The 18,290-nt window shown below is 45.8% G+C and overlaps 1 protein-coding gene and 1 non-coding gene across 13 annotated transcripts in view; one reads left to right on the top strand and one right to left on the bottom strand.

The window, feature by feature from the left end:
- The window catches only part of ADAMTSL1 (ADAMTS like 1), a 708,340-nt gene that overhangs the window by 606,502 nt on the left and 83,548 nt on the right, over positions 1-18,290 (top strand). For all 12 annotated transcript variants that reach the window (XR_012904618.2, XM_089779187.1, XM_075931513.2 and 9 more), the window contains 4 exons: positions 5,002-5,212; positions 13,733-13,912; positions 15,476-15,629; positions 16,930-18,070. Coding sequence is in view for 11 of the 12 variants with exons in the window: in XM_089779187.1 (XP_089635313.1) it covers positions 5,002-5,212; positions 13,733-13,912; positions 15,476-15,629; positions 16,930-18,070 (1,686 nt within the window). In the remaining variant the exon portion in view is untranslated. The remainder of the gene's footprint in view (positions 1-5,001; positions 5,213-13,732; positions 13,913-15,475; positions 15,630-16,929; positions 18,071-18,290) is intronic.
- Positions 6,544-6,615, bottom strand: TRNAE-CUC (transfer RNA glutamic acid (anticodon CUC)). Its single transcript has one exon. It is a non-coding gene; the product is annotated as a tRNA-Glu (tRNA).

Raw genomic sequence — 18,290 nt, 5'->3', positions numbered from 1 at the left:
TGGTTATGCAGACTGCCTCATTAAGGACCAAGTTCCTCTGACCCCATGGTTTCTATTCCCCTCTAAGACTTTCCTATTTGAAGTCAGTGGAGAAAATTGTGCCGCCAGTGTTATAAATAGGCAACAGGGGAAACTTGCAATAAAAAGATTCAAATACAAATATTTTCTTGCTCGAGAAAAAGGGCATTATTCTTTCCAAAAAGAGAGAGGGGAACCCTCTTTTACAGAAGCTAAGAGCTAGGAAGAGTTGCAATGGTACTTTGGACATGTGGATATGAACTGTCTACAGAAACATTTAGAGCAAAACAAACAAGTTTCCAGAGATAGCAGCTACTAACCACTTTTGAAGACAAGACATTTTGGCAACTGACATCATTAATCCTGTGTCAAAATAGATCCAGGAGGAAGAAAATGCCTTCTTTTTAGCACCCAACTCAACTATCTAAGTCTTGGGGTACATCTGTATTGCACGTTTATTTCTAAACAAACTATTCCGGAATAGTTATTCCAAAATAGCTTATTTTGAAATGGCACATCTACACTGAAGGGAAGCCTCAAAATTAGTCTGAGGCAGGCTTCCCTGATGTAGACTTGCTATCTCAATTTAGAGCCCCAGGAGACACTGGGAAGGAATGGCCCGGTGAGGGGCTGTTTTGAAATACAGGCAGTCCCCGGGTTACGTACAAGATAGGGACTGTAGGTTTGTTCTTAAGTTGAATCTGTATGTAAGTCGGAACTGTCATCCAGATTCAGCTACTGCTGAAACTGACCAGCGGCTGACTACAGGAAGCCCGAGGCAGAGTTGCTCTGCCCTGGGCTTCCTGGAATCAGCCGCTGATCAGTTTCAACAGGCTGAATCTGGACGCCAGTTCCGACTTACATACAGATTCAACTTAAGAACCCCAGGCGTCCCCAAGTCAGCTGCTGCTGAAACTGATCAGCGGCTGATTCCAGGAAGCCCGGGGCAGAGCAACTCTGCCTCGGGCTTCCTGTAGTCAGCGCTGGTCAGTTTCAGCAGCGGCTGACTTGGGGACACCTGGGGCAGAGCAGCTGAGGTGCTGCTGGGTTGCTCCAGTAGCGCCGCTCCTCGGCGCTACTGGACCAACCTAGCAGTACGCAAGCTGCTCTGCCCCTGGTGTCCTGATTCAGCCGCTGCTGAAACTGACCAGCAGCGGCTGAATCAGGACGCCTGGGGCAGAGCAGCTGGGGTGCTGCTGGGTTGGTCCAGTAGCGCCCAGAGCGGCGCTGCGGGACCAACCAGCAGCGCCCCAGCTGCTCTACCACAGGCGTCCGGAGAAAAGCCTGGCCTGCTGGGGGGGGCGCACTAGCTGCGCCCGCCCCAGCAGACCTAGGAGACGCGGGCGGCGGATTGAGATGCACCGCGGTCCTGCCGCCCGGGTCCTCCGTGGCTTTGCTCCACATCTCCCTGGTCTGCTGGTCTGCTGGAGACCAGCAGACCAGGGAGACGGGGAGCAAAGCCGCGGAGCACACGGGCAGCGGGACAGCCCAGACGCGCCGCGGCTGTCCCGCTGCCGGCATCCTCTGAGGCTTTGCTCCCCGTCTCCCTGGTCTGCTGGGGGGGCTCCTCCCCCAGCAGTCCAGGGAGACGCGGAGCAGTTTTTCTCGCCCCAGAGGACGCGAGCGGCGGGATCGCGGCGCATCTGGGCGTCCCGCTGCTCCCGTCCTCCGGGGTGAGAAAAACCCCGTTCGTAACTGCGGATCCGACATAAGTCGGATCCGCGTAACTCGGGGACTGCCTGTAGCAGCAGTGAAGTGTCTACACACACCTTATTTCAAAATAGCTATTTTGGAATTGGTGTTATTCCTCGTAGAATGAGGTTTACAGATTTCAGAATAAACTGTTATTTCGAAGTTATTTTGAAATAATGGAATGGCTGTGTAGACTCTCGCATTGTTATTTTGAAATAACATTAGTTATCTCAAAATAACGGTGCAGTGTAGATGCACCCTAAGATGTTCCATGCACAGAGATCAGCTGATACTCACATTAATTCTGATGGGCAACTTTATAGGAAAATCTGATTTAAGACTTCTCATTTGTAAGGAGTGTGTACTCTGGTGAGTGGAATGTTACTAGCTGCCAAATGTTACTGTTATTCCACAGAAATGTAACAAACTTCATGGCCTTTCCTGTTTTTAGTTAGGAAAGTGACTGTAAAAACGGCAACTTCTTACTCAGCATGTGCTCCATGTTACATAGCAGGGGTCTCAAACTCAGTTTACCTTCGGGCCAGTGCCAGTCCTCAAATCCTCCTAATGGGCCAGCAGGCACCCCGTTCTGGTAGGGCTTCAGCAGGGGTGAGGGGGGACAAATGTCTCAACATGTCCCCCCCACCATACATCTCCCATCCCCACCTGTCAGCCCATGAACTTGTTTCCCATGCATCCCCCAGGCGATTAACCCCCCCCCCCGCAACCTGGGACTCCTAGCGCCAACATCAGAAGTTCGGCACGGCTATGGTGGCTTGCAGCTGCTAGCTCTGCAACTGGAAGTCTGTGGCCCAGGGGAGGTGCAAGTAGAGTTGTCCCATCCATAAGAGGGTTTGGCATGGCGGCCCTCCCAACTGTCCCATGTACTGGATGGTTCCTTATACTCAGGTTAACCCACAGGGCCCTGGGCAGGCTGGGACCAACCGCAGTGGCTTCTCCCCACTCCCACAATCACCACAACAGCAGGAGCCATGGGGAAAGATAGCTACACAGCAGCCTGCTACCTGCTCCACTTCACCACCATCTCCCAAGACAGCCCATGCTGGGGCAGGAGCACTCTGTTTTCCACCACGATGCAGAGCGACTAGGCTGACCTGGGAGATGGCGGTGGAGCAGAGCAGAGCAGAGGCTGCTCTGGCTGTGAGTTTGAGACCCCTGTTGTACAGGGTTATTTTATTGACAAAAATAAGTTTTTATTATTGTCTCTGCAGAACTAAATCAGCTAGAAAAGGGTGAGCTGGATTTCAGTAACAAAATGGGCATCCAAGTTCCAACTGTAGAATCCTTATTGTTGCTGACAGTGTACAAAGCATTTTCTCTGCTGGATTCAAACGTTATACTCTATTGACAGATCTGGCCCAGAAGGAGCCCAATGTGGCTTTTTGGATGTTTCAGCGTCTCCACACTGTCATTTAGGGGAGGGGATATTTTTACTTGTAGCCTGAACAATTTGACACAGATGTAACTGAGAAAGAGAGAACAAATATAGAACTTAGCCGTGTCAGAGAACCATAGGAGTTGGCGATACTACTTTATCTAGTTCATCTTGCCAAGGCAGAGTTATTCTGTAAAATACATTTATTAGTATAGTTTTCCATCTAGTTTTAATGTGCTCAACATTCGAACTCTCACAGTTTCCATGTGGTTGCTTATCTCAGTTTGATCCAGTTCTATATTGTCATGGCAGAATAACTATTGTGAGATTAAATGGTTCCTGAAATGATTCCCTCCTGTTCTTTCTACAGCTTTTAGTCAGTCTTCTTTCAGTTTCTTTCTCTGTCCCATTCAGAGTCTCCAACTGCCATATCTCTTCTGCTGATTATTTCCTTTCTTTTCTGTCTTGTTTTGTTTCTTCTGGGGCAGATTCTTGTACTCTTATTTGTGGTGAGTAGTGCCTTACTCTCACACAGTCTGATTTCAGTGGGACTACTTAAGGAGGAAGGTATGACTCAGTATTCGAAAAGAATCCTGCCTTCATGTCTTTCTTTCATAAATAGGAGCATAGCATAAGGCTAGCCCTAGTGTTTTGGGGAAGGTTGGTGAGATGACACTGGGCTCCCCAGTGAATGTAAGATTCATTTTTAATAATATATGTAAGTCAGAGCCTTATATCAGCCACTGTCTTTCTCTGGTGTACAAGGAGTGAGGCCTCGCTACATGTGCTGGGGTCTGTGCATAGTTGACCATGTTAGTAAATGTTTTCAGCAGTTCCCTAAATTAATCTCTGGGGCTGGGGAGGGACCCAGCTGCAAGCAAGTTTTGAATTTATTGAAATCAACTTTGGGATATTTTTAAGGGCTAAATTCAGCCCAGGTTTATGCTGGCACCAACAATCCTTCTATCGATGCAGAGGCAACATTTGTAGCTGTAGGCATCCAGCCAGTGACTGGGAATGCTAGTGCTGCAATCCCACTGTCATTCATGACGGCTCTGGCATTCCTCACCCCCAACAGCAGCAGCAAGTCAATTAGGAGTCCTACAGCCTGGTCTCCTGGCAGAGATTCATCCCCAAGGCTCCACCGGCATTTACTCGGATGAAATTGTTACTAGATTATTCCTCCCTACCCTTCCACAAAAGAGCCAATCTGTTCTAGCATACTCTGTCTTGAGGCTCATTAACCTGAACTGTTCCAGCCAGCAATAACCTTTTTTATGAGGCAGAGATATTTCCACGAGACTGGAGGCTGCTGTGAGACTTGAAGTCAAATAGCTTTTGACTTGAATTTACAACTCAAAACAACCATAACCAATCAGTGGTTCTGTTTATCTTCTTAATTCAGACATCAGGGGCTGCGGGAGGAGAGGAAAGACAAAATAATCCAAACTAAGCTGAAAGTGATGAGAGGAAGCCTGCTGAAAGGGGGGGGGGGGACAAAAGGGACAGTTGCTCATTCAAAAGGGCCCGAGGCTCTCGGCCACTGCCTCTGCTACTATGGCAGCGAGTAGAGTCCTGGTCCCTTTAAATCACCACGTGGTACACTCCAGGCAGCACTAAAGGTCGGGGGGGGAGGGGAGGAGGGAGAGGGAAGGTGTGGCACACTCCAGGTGGTGGTGCCTTGAGTTGGCTGCCCCAACCCCTTCTAGAGTCCCATCTGGGAGCCTGGAGCTGGGACCCACATTCCTTTCCCAGAGGCCCGGTAGGGCTGTTGGCCTCCCTGGATCAGTGTTTTCCATTAAGTCACAGATTCTCCAGAGAGCTATCCTTGAGAGAAGTGGGTGGTGTTGTTTTCATTGTACACTCAAGGTTTGCTCTTTCTGACCCCTCCTCAGATGGGAAATCGGGAAATGGAGCTCCTGTAGTCTCACCTGTGGAGTTGGACTGCAGACTCGAGATGTCTTCTGCTCTCACCTCCTCTCAAGAGAGACAAATGAGACAATTATTTCAGCAGATGAGCTGTGTCATAAACCCAAGCCTTCCCTAGTGCAAGCCTGCAATCGTTTTGACTGCCCACCATCCTGGTACTCTACTGAATGGCAACAGGTGAGAGTATGCACCTAATCCATTTTATCCCATTTAATGCTCATAAAATAGCCTGGCCTAGTTTAGTCAGTGACACACTGTAATTGGTTTTAACTAAAGTGATTTTTATTAATTTTAATTAAGATTTTCAAGAATAAATATTAACTGTTACTATATGACTGAATCAACTTCAGATCCAAAAGGATCATAAATCAGAGTTATGAGTAATAATAAAAGACGCTACCATAACTTAGCTGTCATGCAAAGGCCCGTAGGGATCTGGAGCTATAAAGAAACAGGATTGATACATGATGAGGGGGAGGAGAAAATGGATTAGAACAAGTTGGTGGGCACGCCTTGAAAAGTAAAGAAATATTTTAGTTGTGGAAGGATTTTTCCACTAACTAGTAAGGGTGGGATTTTCAAAGGCACAAATGACAGTTGAGACATTTCAGTCATAGTGACTTTCAGTGGGAGTTGGGTGCCTAGTTGCCGTCTGTCTAAAAATCTCTTTCGAAATTGTGTTTTACTTTGGGTCAATACAGTCACTCTGTGCTTTTGGAAGCCAATTGGAAGATTTATTTTAGATCACAACTTAAAATGAGCTGCTTGCCATCTAGATGCAAAAGAAGCGTCGTGACGCAACTGAGAGTGATTGAGTTAGATGTAATCCTGCACAGAGAGAGGTCTTATGGGTCAGGACTAAAAATGAAAATCATTACCCAACAGAGAGGCCAGAAAAAGGACCACTGCACCACTTATCTCTCATTTAAACCTTCAGAATATGTAAGTGCTGCTGGCCCTCTGTACATGGGTTAATTTCACCCAATAGGAAATGAGTGGAAGTTTTGCCAAGTACTTTCCCCATGCTATATCTAGCTCCACATGGAATGTATGCCACCTATTTTAAAGCCATTTGAGCTAGATGGCATGTTAGTATGTTCACCTAGAGGTGCTATTAGCTTGTACAGTAGTAATTCATGAGTGAACTCAGGGTTTAAGCAGCCATCTTTACAACAAATCTCTGTTCAGTGTGTTGTTTTGCCAAAATCTTACAGCATTAGTCCTTCATTTCCCTGTAAAAAGACTCCATGCTATCTATACATTTAAAATATTAAAGAATATTATACACATGTATTTTAAAATGTGTCTTTCCCAAACCCTTCTGTGACAGGGTGGACTGGACCTTGAGACCCTCTGCTGGAGGCCTTGTGGTCTGTGACACCCTGCTCTAGAAAAGGATAGTAGAGAGGAGTCCTATAATCAACCTGTTGTGTCACAGGGGCTGTAATATCTTCCAGTGATGAAATAGCAAAGACTTGGCAGTTTTCATGGAAATAAATTGGGCTGTTTTCCCTGACTGGGAATTAAACCCAGGCCACAGCAGTGAGAGTGCTGAATCCTAGCCACTAGACCACCAGGGAGACATAGTAAGGCCTCCTTCCTGCCTAGAGAACTATGTGGGAAGCAGCCAATCAGGAGCCAACAGGTCGGTATAAGAAGTTGCAGGCCAGAGCAAGAGGAAAGCAGATGGTGTTCTAAATTGGCTGCTGGGACATGGCCCCAAAGTAAGGATGAAGAATGTGCGGGATTCATGGGGATGTGCCCCAGGGAATTATAGCAGCAGTGCAATTATTTAAAGGGACATTGCAGACAGCTTCTATCTACATGTCCCTGGGCTGAGCCTTGGTTCTTCCACACACCCTTTAGCCACTGGAAGGGAAGAGGCCTGGATTCTGAGGGTATGTCTAGACTATGTGCCTCTGCCGACAGAGGCATGTAAATTAGACATACCGACATAGTCAATGAAGCGGGGATTTAAATATCCCCCGCTTCATTAAAATAAAAATGGCCGCTGCACCATGCTGGCTCAGCTAATTGTCGGCACAGCGCAGCAGTCAAGACGCGGATCAGTCGACCGCGAATGCCTTTGTTGACCACTCCTGTAAAACTCATTTCATGAGGCATAAAGGAGCGGTCGACAAAGGCTTCCTCTGTCGACCGATCCGCATCTTGACTGCTGCACTGTGCCGACAATCAGCTGAGCCGGCACAGCGCAGTGACCATTTTTATTTTAATGAAGCGGGGGATATTTAAATCCCCGCTTCATTGACCATGTCGGGTAGTCTAATTTACATGCCTCTGTCAGCAGAGGCATGTAGTCTAGACATACCCTGAGGCAGCACAGGTGGGCAACTGAACTTTAGTGGCCCAGCTGGAGAGTTGTGATCAGAAAGGCCCTAAGAGGGCAAAGACATTGCCTCCAGGAAGGAGCCCTGGACCACCGCTCTATTCTGGAGCAGGGACAAAGACATTACAGAGGGCATTGAGAGAAGCCCCCGTTGGACTTGTACCTTGAGAGGGGTTTGCTTTATTTCACATACAGACTCTGTGTGACCCGACCAGAGGTCTCAACCTCCACAGAGAGAGAGCGTTCAGGCTCGCACACTCAGTGACCCTGTTAAACACACTGAACCTATAAATTACATGCAAAATTCTACATTAAGAAACATTAGGATGGCAAAGTCCAAGTGCTCAAAATGTTAAGAAATGCCAGATTTAAGATTGCTTGTGCCTATGCAAAAGCATATAAGAAGCACTTTCAGAGTTCCAACTGCTCTAATGTAGTTGAGAACTGTCAGAATATCAGGATGCTGGAGTCCCATCTACATTAGGAAATTGAGCTTGGCAGGGAGGCTGGTTTTTGGAAGCAGGTTTGACAGGCCCTGTCTGCACTCTCGGGTCTTTTTATCAGAGTAAGGGTTTCCTTGGGAGTGCCCAGCAGCAAGTTCTCTTTCTCCTCACTGTTGTAGAGTGTACATTGCACTAGCTGGCTTCTGGTACAGGGCACACAGTGATAGAAAGGACACCCAGAGTTGGATGGTAATGGCTTCAGATGTAAGACTCAACTTCTTCTCTGGGGAAGACACAACTGGCTAGGGCAGCCTCACAATACAGGCTGTTTCAACTTAACCCCCAGGGAGCCTCCACTAACAGGACTCCTGTAAAGTTCTGACCATAGTTTAAAGCTGCAGAACTTCCCATGAGGAGTTGAAACACAGTCTGCCCTGCTTCAGGGTGAATCCCTCTCCCAGCAGGCAGGGGGAGAGTTCATTTCCAGCAGAAGCTGATATCAAACCTACTGTCCCCACAGCAAGATACGCTGCCATTTTCCTATAGGCATTTTATCTGAAGTAGTATTTCCTGTGCAAAGCCAATAAATCATTTAGCGCTTGTCTATGGGTGGAATTCACAACTAGTTAGGAAGCAAGCACAAGGGCCAGTGTGGTACCTTAAGGGCTGAAGTGGGACCTTATGGCTTGTCTAAATGTATGTACTTACCCTGTGGCAGTCTGGGTTGTGAATCTACCCTGCACTAGCCTGCCAAAATCTAGCTGCCCATAGGGACCTTGCTCATGCATGTTAGCAGTTCAAAATCCTCTTTGGAACAGGACTAAACCATTTCATATTAACAGACTGTTAACTTGCGTCAACAGAATTCACTACAGCATGGCAAGCTAGTACAAGGAAGATTCACACCCCAACTTGCCACAGGCTAAATGTACATGTAGACAAACCCTCAGGTCCCACTGCCCTTGAGCTCACCTCCGGACCAGTTGTGAGTTTTGTCCATGTAATGTCTATGGTTCTGCTTTTCATAGCTCTCTCTCCTAGTCATTTTTAAACAATGACAAAAGTTTTAATTCACAAAGGTTCAGGAATGATATTTTAATCTCTTAAAAAAAAAACAAGGAGTCTGGTGGCACTTTAAAGAGTAACAAATTTATTAGGGTATGCAAGCTACATCTCACTTCCTCAGATGCTGAAGAGAAGACAGACAGAAAGAAAGACAGAAAAAAAAGGAGAGGGAAAAGGAATATAGAGATGGGAGTGTGACAACAGTGCTAGTTAAATCAGAATAGATGTGGCTAATCTCCAACAGTGATGAGAAGGTGAGACTACCTGAATAGAAAATTACTTATTGCAATGGGAGAACCACTCCATGTGTTTATTTAGACCTTGGTTGAGGGTGTCAAGTTTGCATATGAATATAATATATATAATTTGTTATTCTCTAAGGTGCTATAGGACTACTTGTTTTTTTTCCATGTTAGCAGTGTCTCTCTATAGTCTGTTTTTGAAGTTTTTCTGTCTGAGAATGGCAACTTGCAAGTCCGAAACCATGTACCAGGGCAGGTTAAAGTGCTCCCCCACTGGCTTTTGGATGTTGCCATTCTTAATATCTGATTTGTGTGCATTTATTTTTTTGTGTAGAGGCATTTATTTTTTTGTCTTCTTCTCCGAGGCTCTTTATATTTGTTAAAGAAAGATAATCCAAATTAGATACATTTAAAAGCCCCAGTGTTCTTGGCAAATAAAGTCCTGATAATCATCTGAATAGGTAACATTCCAAATGTTTAAAAATGCATCCTTATAAAATCAAGATTGTATTTATTTTTAAAATGCTGTGTCCCTAGAACTTAGCCATTAGGATGTTTATCTTGTTTTCAGTAGTGTGTTTCTGAAGTGGATACAATTATTCGTTTTTTTACAAGCCCTAGTAAATATCTGCTCTGCAGAAACCAAGTGGGAGATGTCACATTAAAAACTACTGTAGTTTTATTACTGAATAAAGGCCAAAGTCTCAGGCCTGTATCTATTTGTGTGTCCTCAGTGCTGTCCTGTCACTACGAGTATTCTGGAACAATTGCCTAACACAGATCGGCACTGGAAAACTACTGCCCTTGTCAGACATTTCTAAGCTATTTTTCTCTTTATTTTAAAATGTCTTTTTAAATTTAAGCAGTAACAGGCCTTAGAAGCCAGCTGAATCCTGCAGAGCTGCTGGCAAGAAGATGCCTACTCTAAGCTCCCATTGCAGCTGTTCTGCCTTGCTATGGAACGAAGGATGTAATCGTGTAGTCCAGCATTTCCCAAACTGTGGTCCGCGGCCCAGTACTAGTCCTTAGGAAAAAAATATCGGGCCTCAGAAAATGTTTTGCGAGAGCCCACCTCGCTGCCCGCAACCCTCAAAATGAATGCCACGCTGAACTCCCAGTATCAATGGAGGAAGCGCGGGCTTCCTGCTGGGTCAGGGGGCAGTTCTGCAGCTGCGCTACCTCCGTTGAGCTGCTCTCACTTCTACTCCCATAGCCGGCATGGTACCTAAAACGCCGGTCCATTGCGCACTGGGGATTTTGTTCCCCTGCTGCCTTCCTGCGCGCAGGGGAGAGGATGGGGATCTGGGACTGCGCTAGCTTGGACGGCGCATGCTGCCGTGGGGAGCAGAGGAGCAAGGCACACGCTGCCCGAGTGGTTGGGGCAGGCGTGGTCCAGGACTCTCCCTCTCTCCTCCCCCTGAGCAGGAAGGGAGCAGGGGAATAAAGTCCCCAGTGCACCAGCTCCAGCTGCTCGGACGGCACGTGCTGCCATGGGGAGCAGAGGAGCAAGGCGTGCACTGCACGAGCGGTTGGGGCTGGCGTGGTCCAGGACTCCCCCTCCCCGTGCACAGGAAGGCATCAGGCGTTCAACGGACCAGCGTGTAAGGTACCGCGTCAGTGGTTGGAGGATGGGGGCAGCCTGCGTATTTCCTGGCCTTGGCAGCTACAGAATCCCAAGGTATCAGTCCCTATCCTCTCCCCCCACCCCAACCCCCACAAATACCCTGCCCCAGCACCTGCAAGCACCCTGTCCCCTGCCCAGCACTCATTGGCACCATTCCCCAGAACTCTGTCCCAGCACCCACAGGTACAGTTGGGGCCACATTAGTGAGGTTTGAGGAGTTTGGAGTTGTTGTGTTTTTGTTTCTTACTTGTGTGGTCCCGACTGACTTTTCTGTGGGCTAAAGTTGGCACTGGGGGCTTTGGAAGGACCAGAAACAATTTATTTGCATATTCATCATTTGATTAATGAATATGCAAATAAATGTTACTGGTCCACCAAAAGCTCGTGAATGGATTTACTGGTCCCCCATATCAAAAAGTTTAGGAACCCCTGGTGTAGTCGATTAACTGATTGACCGATAAGCAAAAGCTTATTGGTTAATGCTATAGACTACATGCATTTCCCTCTCCTCCCCCTGCCCCGCCAGTCCATTTTTTAGCAGGCTGGCCAGCAGCCCGGCTCAGTCCTGGCTCTGCCAAGTCCAGGACCTACCCCCTCTGTGACAATGCATTTAAAGTTTATTAGGAGCCAGGTGGGCAGGCAGCCTGTCCCATGCCTGGTCTAGGAGGTCAGCCCCTCATCCCCACAGATAGGGGCTGCTGCCACTCTGCATTGCCGCCTTTGTATCAGAGGCACCGGCAAAGGGTGACAGGCAGCTGGTCCACAAGGGGAGCTGGTTTTTAAACTGGCTTCCCTCATGGACCAACTCCCGCCTAGCACCTCGTGTTGCTGCCTCTGATACAGAGGCAGTAGTGTAGAGTACCAGAGGGATTCTCAGGAGTGGGGCTGGAGCACACTGGCTGCTGGCCCCATTCCCCAGGGACTATAGAATACTTGAGTAACCAATAAAAATTCATGAGGTTAATCGACTATTCAATTAACCAATATTTAACATCTCTATATGGAACCATAGAAGCAAGTTGTTTTAGACAGTAAAAACCATACTTTAAGGCTGGCCCTATGTAGGGGCAGTGCAGATCTTCATGGCTGCAGGAGGAATCTGTGGTGCATGATTGTCCTTAGAAGGTGCAGGCTCTTCTCGAATGCTCCAAGAAGTAAGAAGTGCATACACTACACCAACCCTCTGAACTTTCAGCCAGCTCTATGAACTGACAAAAATGGGGCACAGAACTATTGCCCCGCCTTCTATATACCTCTCTCTTCTCCAGTGTTTGAGCAACACCCCCTGGAGAAGCAGAGTGGCTCCTCAGTGATTACCCATTGTGCCTACTTAGGGGAATGGTCCTAGCCCCTATGTTTTTCTCCTCTTGCCACACTCACAAAGTCTCTGCTGGCATCATGTTGATTGAGGGCTTCAGAGCAGTGGAAAGAATTAACCAACATCAGGGAAACACAACGGGCAAACCATGAGGGTTAGAAACTTCCATTTTTAAAAAGTCTGAAGAAATAACATGATTCTGAGAGCTAATAGTACCCATGTTTTCGATCAGCCCTGCACTAGATTGTCATCAGGACACAGAGAGAATCTGATGCAGTCTTTATCCAGTGTTTTGCTGATTTAGAGCAGCTGATTAATTTTCACAGAACAAGATTACCTGATTGGCTGGAGAAAAAGAAATTGGTAGAAAAATTCTGTTTTTTCCCACTACTCTCAATAAATTCATGGTGTTTGGAACGAGGGGCAATTCCTCGACATTAAACTGTTAATTCTTTGGAGCAAGGAGCTTTTGTATAGCACATAACACAATGAGGTGCTTGTCTGTGATTAGAGTACCTGCATTTCTGCTACTTCTGACAATAACAGTAATATATTTTACTTGTTCTCTGCATTTAAAAATGAGGCTTCTCAATGTTTCATCTGCTGAAACTCAATTAGTATTTTATTTGTTTTAACTTTTCTTGATGCTTCTGTGCTTTCCAACAGTTTTGGGCAAAGCTGTTTCCATTCCTCAGAACAAAACAAAATTAAATGGGTGTCTTTTTACACGATTCTAATGTTTGCCCTTCGCACTTTGTCTTTCAAGACAAATTGCATTCTAGTAACATGAGACCCGCACATAAGCATGTCTGTGTGTAAGAAAGAGACCCATGAAGTCTACAATATTTTATAGAACATTCATTTTTTTAACTACTTAAATATGTTTAACATTTTTCCATTTCATGCTCTACTTTTCCAGCCCGATTCCCCTGTTGCAGATTATAAGCAACTCTCATTGATTTTAGAAAATCAGTTCATATTTTCGGTTCTTCTCTGATAGGATGAGACAGACCTGGAACTGTATTGGATCATACAGGAGAAAAAGAGCTTATTTCTAGCCAAATTACAAAGGCATTGAGCAGTACAGATGAGCTGCCATGTTTATAGAAGAGAGACAAGGAAAATTTTTAAATATTGCTTGTTTTAAATTTCTTATCCTGCTTGGGTGGAAATGGATATGGAGAAGGTTATTTATATTAAGGAGAGAGGATAGCTGGAGTCCCTAGAAATTAATCTCTCGGATTTACACTGAGTCAAATAAACCTTCCTCCTTCCCTTTTGGAAATAGCACACACTGCTGTCTCTTGACAGTCATAAATATAAAGGGCTAGTTGGTTGCATAATGCCTTATTATATTAACTTTATAAACCATTTGTTTAGCGTAGCTGCAGATCACAGGCTACGTGCAAGTTTCCCACAAATTAAAAACCTGAGAAATCCCGCAATGCTGGATTTATTTCAAATTCAAGACTTCAAAGTGGGGAGCTAAGTTTGGGTCTGTTGACTAATGAAAGGTTTCAGACTGAGCTGAAAGACCAATAGGCAGTTTCCATTGTGCTCTTGGTTTCTTTGCTCTTTACTTGAAAATGGTCACAAGTCATAGGGTAAGGTCAGAATAGATAACTCCCACTCCTATAGACTCTCTCAATTTCCCCCAGTGTTCACAGACCTGTGGAGCAGGGACTCAGAAGCGAGATGTGCTCTGTAAGCAGCGCATGGCAGATGGAAGTTTTTTGGAGCTTCCGGAGACCTTCTGCTCCACTCCAAGGCCCGTTGACCAACAAACCTGCAAAAATGAAGACTGTCCCAGTGAATGGCTTCTTTCTGACTGGACACAGGTATGTTGTGTCTGTATAAGCAAGATGTTCAATACTCATTGGCCAGGGGGTAGGGTTGCCAATTTTGGTTGGACATATTCCTGGAAGGTACTTTATATGACATAATCTTTAATGAAAGATTAATCTTTAATTCCTTGAATGGTTGGAAATCCTATCAGATGGGGCATCTCCTAGTGTCTTCTTTTTGAGTAATGTCTGGTAAAAGTTCTTGAGGCTAGGGATGTAAAATCCCATATAAATTGTTAACAAGTTAAACTATAGGTTTAACTGGTTAACTACCCGCCGCAGTTCTGGCAGAAGAGGTGTATAGAACTCAGGGCTAGCATGTGAGACTTTACTCATTTAATGGCCCAGATTGGTGCTTCTATCAAGAATTGGAAGAAATTCCATTCACTTCTCCACGTAAAGGGAAAATGCCGAGGTGTATGCTTCTGGCATCAGCCTGCATCCACAGAGGGGATCTTGACCAAGGGAGGACATTTTGGGGGAGAACAACCAACTCTTTTGCAGCCATCAATAGACATGAAGACAGTGGCCTAGGAAAGGTCAGAGACTTACTGTTTTGAATTCTTGCTTACCCCACAAGATCATGATTTGGCTGTGGAGGACTACTCTGCATTAGTGGAGCCACCATGTAATAACCCCACCACAGGAATATACAGTCTGAAAATACAATTTCCATTATGTAAATGGTTTCTCTAGTGATGAGCATTTGCCTTTTTCATTTCTTGTCTCAAGTAGGGATGTGAAGGTTTAACTGGTTAACAGGTAAGCATTGCCTTACCAGCATACTTACTGAGATAACTGGTTAATCAGTCCTCAGTTGGCCAGAGCAGCCCCTACTTGTGGCACTCTGCAGGTATGGGGGGTCTACTACAGCATAGCTGGGCCCTCCGCACATTGTACATTAGTTAAGATTGCCCAACAATTCCCAGTATATCACCCAGTTTTCAAATGCTCGTTATAACCAATATAGGATACCCCTCCAAAACCTAGAGTTAATCGCAAGAGTGCTGAATCTCTATATTCCTCTGCTTTCAGCAAATAGCTAGAAAACCCACTGGTAAGTATATGTCTAGATTTGCACTAGCAGAAGGATCAGACAGAGGATGACAACCTACTAGTGCTATCAATTATTCCATTGTTTCAAGAGGCAGAAGTCTGTGTCATGGATCCAACCCCTCTGAAGACCAAAACTAGGGGGTCGATATGGTTCCACTTGATAGAATTTTTGTGTTTGTTTTTTTGGTTTGTTTAAAAATAGGTAATTACATAGGAAATAATCTACATTAAAAGGATGTTGAAGTTATAAAGTCAAAAGTTAAAAAATTAGGAAATATCAGAATTATGATTACCCATGGTACCTTTCTTCATTCTGTTTGTGCATATCCATTATGCTATATTTTCGATTACATTGTCCTGTACTGCTTTTACATCCGGACCTCAGATACAGTGTTTTTGGATATAGTACAGATGTTAAGTGCATTTGCCTACATAAAATATCTGGGGAGGGCGATATATGTCAAATGATGCTTCACATGCTGTTTCTCATTTTGTATCTAGTGTTCGGTGAGCTGTGGAGAGGGCACCCAGACTCGAAATGCCATTTGCAGGAAGATGCTGAAAACAGGAGGTTCCATCATCATCAATTCCTCAATGTGCCCACCTTTGCCTCTCTCTTCATTAGTCAGGTCCTGCGCAGTAGCTGCTTGCACAAGTAAGTATGCAAGAAACTTGGGAGTGTTTATGGAGGAAAGGCAGAACTGGTATCTGCCACTACGTATCTGGTACTACAGATTGCTAAGTGCACTGCAAGATGCTCGGAGCCCTCTGCTCCCAACTATTTCACTGGAAGTCAAAAGCACCTTGAATGATGGGGTCCTGTATTTCCTTACTTGGGGCTTTCTCACGTGGTTGGTCAGGAGAGTCAAGTGGCTGACGCTTAGCCAGTGTTGGCCATGAACTGAGCAACGAGATAGAGTGAAAAATGGGAGCTCTCATAATTATTAGAGGTGGGTCTGAAAGAAGGCCCTTGCCTCTTCCATTTTGGTGATGAGTGACTCAAAATTCAGAGACAAACCCAGATCTAACTTTCATAAGGATGGTGTAGAGGCACAATACACTCTTGACAGCTAGGATGCCGTCTCTGCCAGGAACCCAGAGGGAGTAAATGCCATTTAGCACATCCCCTCAGCAGCCTGTGCCATCTGGGCTCCCATGGGACCTTGCAGCAGAAATTAAAGTTGTGTCCCATTGATGGGGAGCCTTTGGGGAGACAGTAGGCAGCACACCAATATATCCTGGGGTAAAGCAGGATAGTCTGCTGCAGGGAGATTTAAAAGCCAATCTGTCCCTAACTCTACAGTGGCCTGAACCAGAGTCTGACATCCAAAACCTCAAACTATGGGTGGAGAGGGGAAGAGAAGCAGAAGCTGCGAAATCCAGAGCCAAATCCAAAGCCAAGTGTCCAGATCAAAGATGTCTCTGTTAATAATACACCTATGCTGCTTTATGCTACACTTCAAATGGAGCATGTTTTTTCTCTGGCAGAGAGATCTGGAAGCATAGGCCCCATCGAAGCATCGCTAATTAAGTCTAGTATTATATACCAGGGGATTTAAAACGTACTCTAAACAGATTTGAGCTACAAGGTTGTGGTGCCTTGCAGGGCCTGAATGGCAAACGTTTAGCAAGAAGAACTGTCCTTGCTTTCTCTCCTCATTCCGTGTTTAGTGACCCACATTCTTCATTTAAATACTCACCCTACAGGAACTGTTGTTTCCCCCCTCCGCTCAATCTCTGGCACTTTGGCTTCTACATTTAACCTCATCAGGCTGACTGAGATGCTAAACTGTACCTTATTGTTTCTTGCATTTTAATGGCGGCAGCTTGATGATCAGCAGCTGGAACCCAGTTACTCCCATAAAACGTAATAGGTGAAAGTACTGCCACTCCCAAAGTGAGTGGCTTGTTTTGTTTAACAGTACCCCATACTAATATTATTAGTTATATTTCAGGGCACAACAGGCCGGCTCAAAAGCAAAGTCCCCATATTATGGCCCTGAAGAATGTTTACATCCAGACAAAGAAGCAGAAGAAGCTACACTTTATTGTGGGTGGGTATGCCTACCTGCTGCCCAAAACCTCTGTTGTCCTCCGATGCCCTGTGAGAAGGTTCCGTAAATCAATGATTACCTGGGAGAAGGACCAGAAGCGACTCCTCAGCTCAGTTCACATTACCATTGCACCGTACGGGTACATGAGGATCCACCGCTTAAAGCCTACAGATGCTGGGACATATACCTGCATGGCAGGGCCAGCCCGAGAACATTTTGTGATCAGACTATTTGGCGGTGACAACAAGGTCATTATCAACCAACCAGCTGGGATTAGAGAGGAAGAGGGTACAAGGAAGTCCAGTTTGAATGAAGCCTTGCACACTCAGGAGAAGCATCAGAATGGGATTCTCTTCAACAGAAGTAAGGCTGAGAAACGAGGACATCTGGCTGACCCTAGCAGCCAGTATGACAACATTGTCTCAAGACTTCTGGAGCAGAGAGGCTGGCCTGGGGAAAACCTGGAATCCTGGGAAGCTCAGGAGTCGACAGAGAGAAATGCCTCTTCGGAGGAGGACCGGAGTCAGGAGTTCAGCCTTCCATTTGTTATGGTCATGGAGCAGAAACGCTTGGACGATATCATAAGGAACGTGTCTCGGCAGCCTGAGGAACTTAAGGACATCTATAGCAAGCAGTTTGTTGTGCAGTTGGCTCATGACCTCATCAGGAGCCATTTGGAAAATCAAGAATCTGTTTTCAAAATCCAGGGGAGAAGAATTGGTTCAGCTACAGCAGAGTTCCCTTTCCGCAAACACGTGTCTGGATTCACCAGTTCTTTGAGAACATCGTCTGCCGAAGCATACCTGCCTGTTTCAGTGGATCTAGGAAATGGCTCACATAGGCCCCATCGAAAGCCTGCAATCCTCAGGAAGATTTCTGCAGCTCAACAGCTGTCAGCCTCTGAAGTTGTCACCCACTTGGGACAGACAGTCGTTTTAGCCAGTGGGACCCTAAGTGTGCTGCTTCACTGTGAGGCTGTTGGGAACCCGAAGCCTACCATTAGCTGGGCTAAAAATGGAGCAGAGGTGCAATACAATGAAAGGTAGGAGAAACGATCTGTAAAAATAACTAACACTGAGTATTTTCACTTCCCTTTTTTTAGAGCCTGTCCACATTACTAAAACAGACATATGTTGCTTTAGTCTGGATACACAACACAGACACACACATTCATTGACAAGCTGGACTTCAACTCTGTAGTTCAATGCCTGGATTCTGAGGCAGTCTGGTAGTACAGACAGGAGTTTGTGGGGCAGTTTTAT

The sequence above is a fragment of the Pelodiscus sinensis genome, chromosome 6 (assembly GCF_052426305.1).
Source record: "Pelodiscus sinensis isolate ZL-2025 chromosome 6, ASM5242630v1, whole genome shotgun sequence".
Classification (NCBI taxonomy): Eukaryota; Metazoa; Chordata; order Testudines; family Trionychidae; genus Pelodiscus; species Pelodiscus sinensis.
Note: the sequence above shows the minus strand (reverse complement) of the source record. Positions and strands in the feature narration are given on the sequence as shown.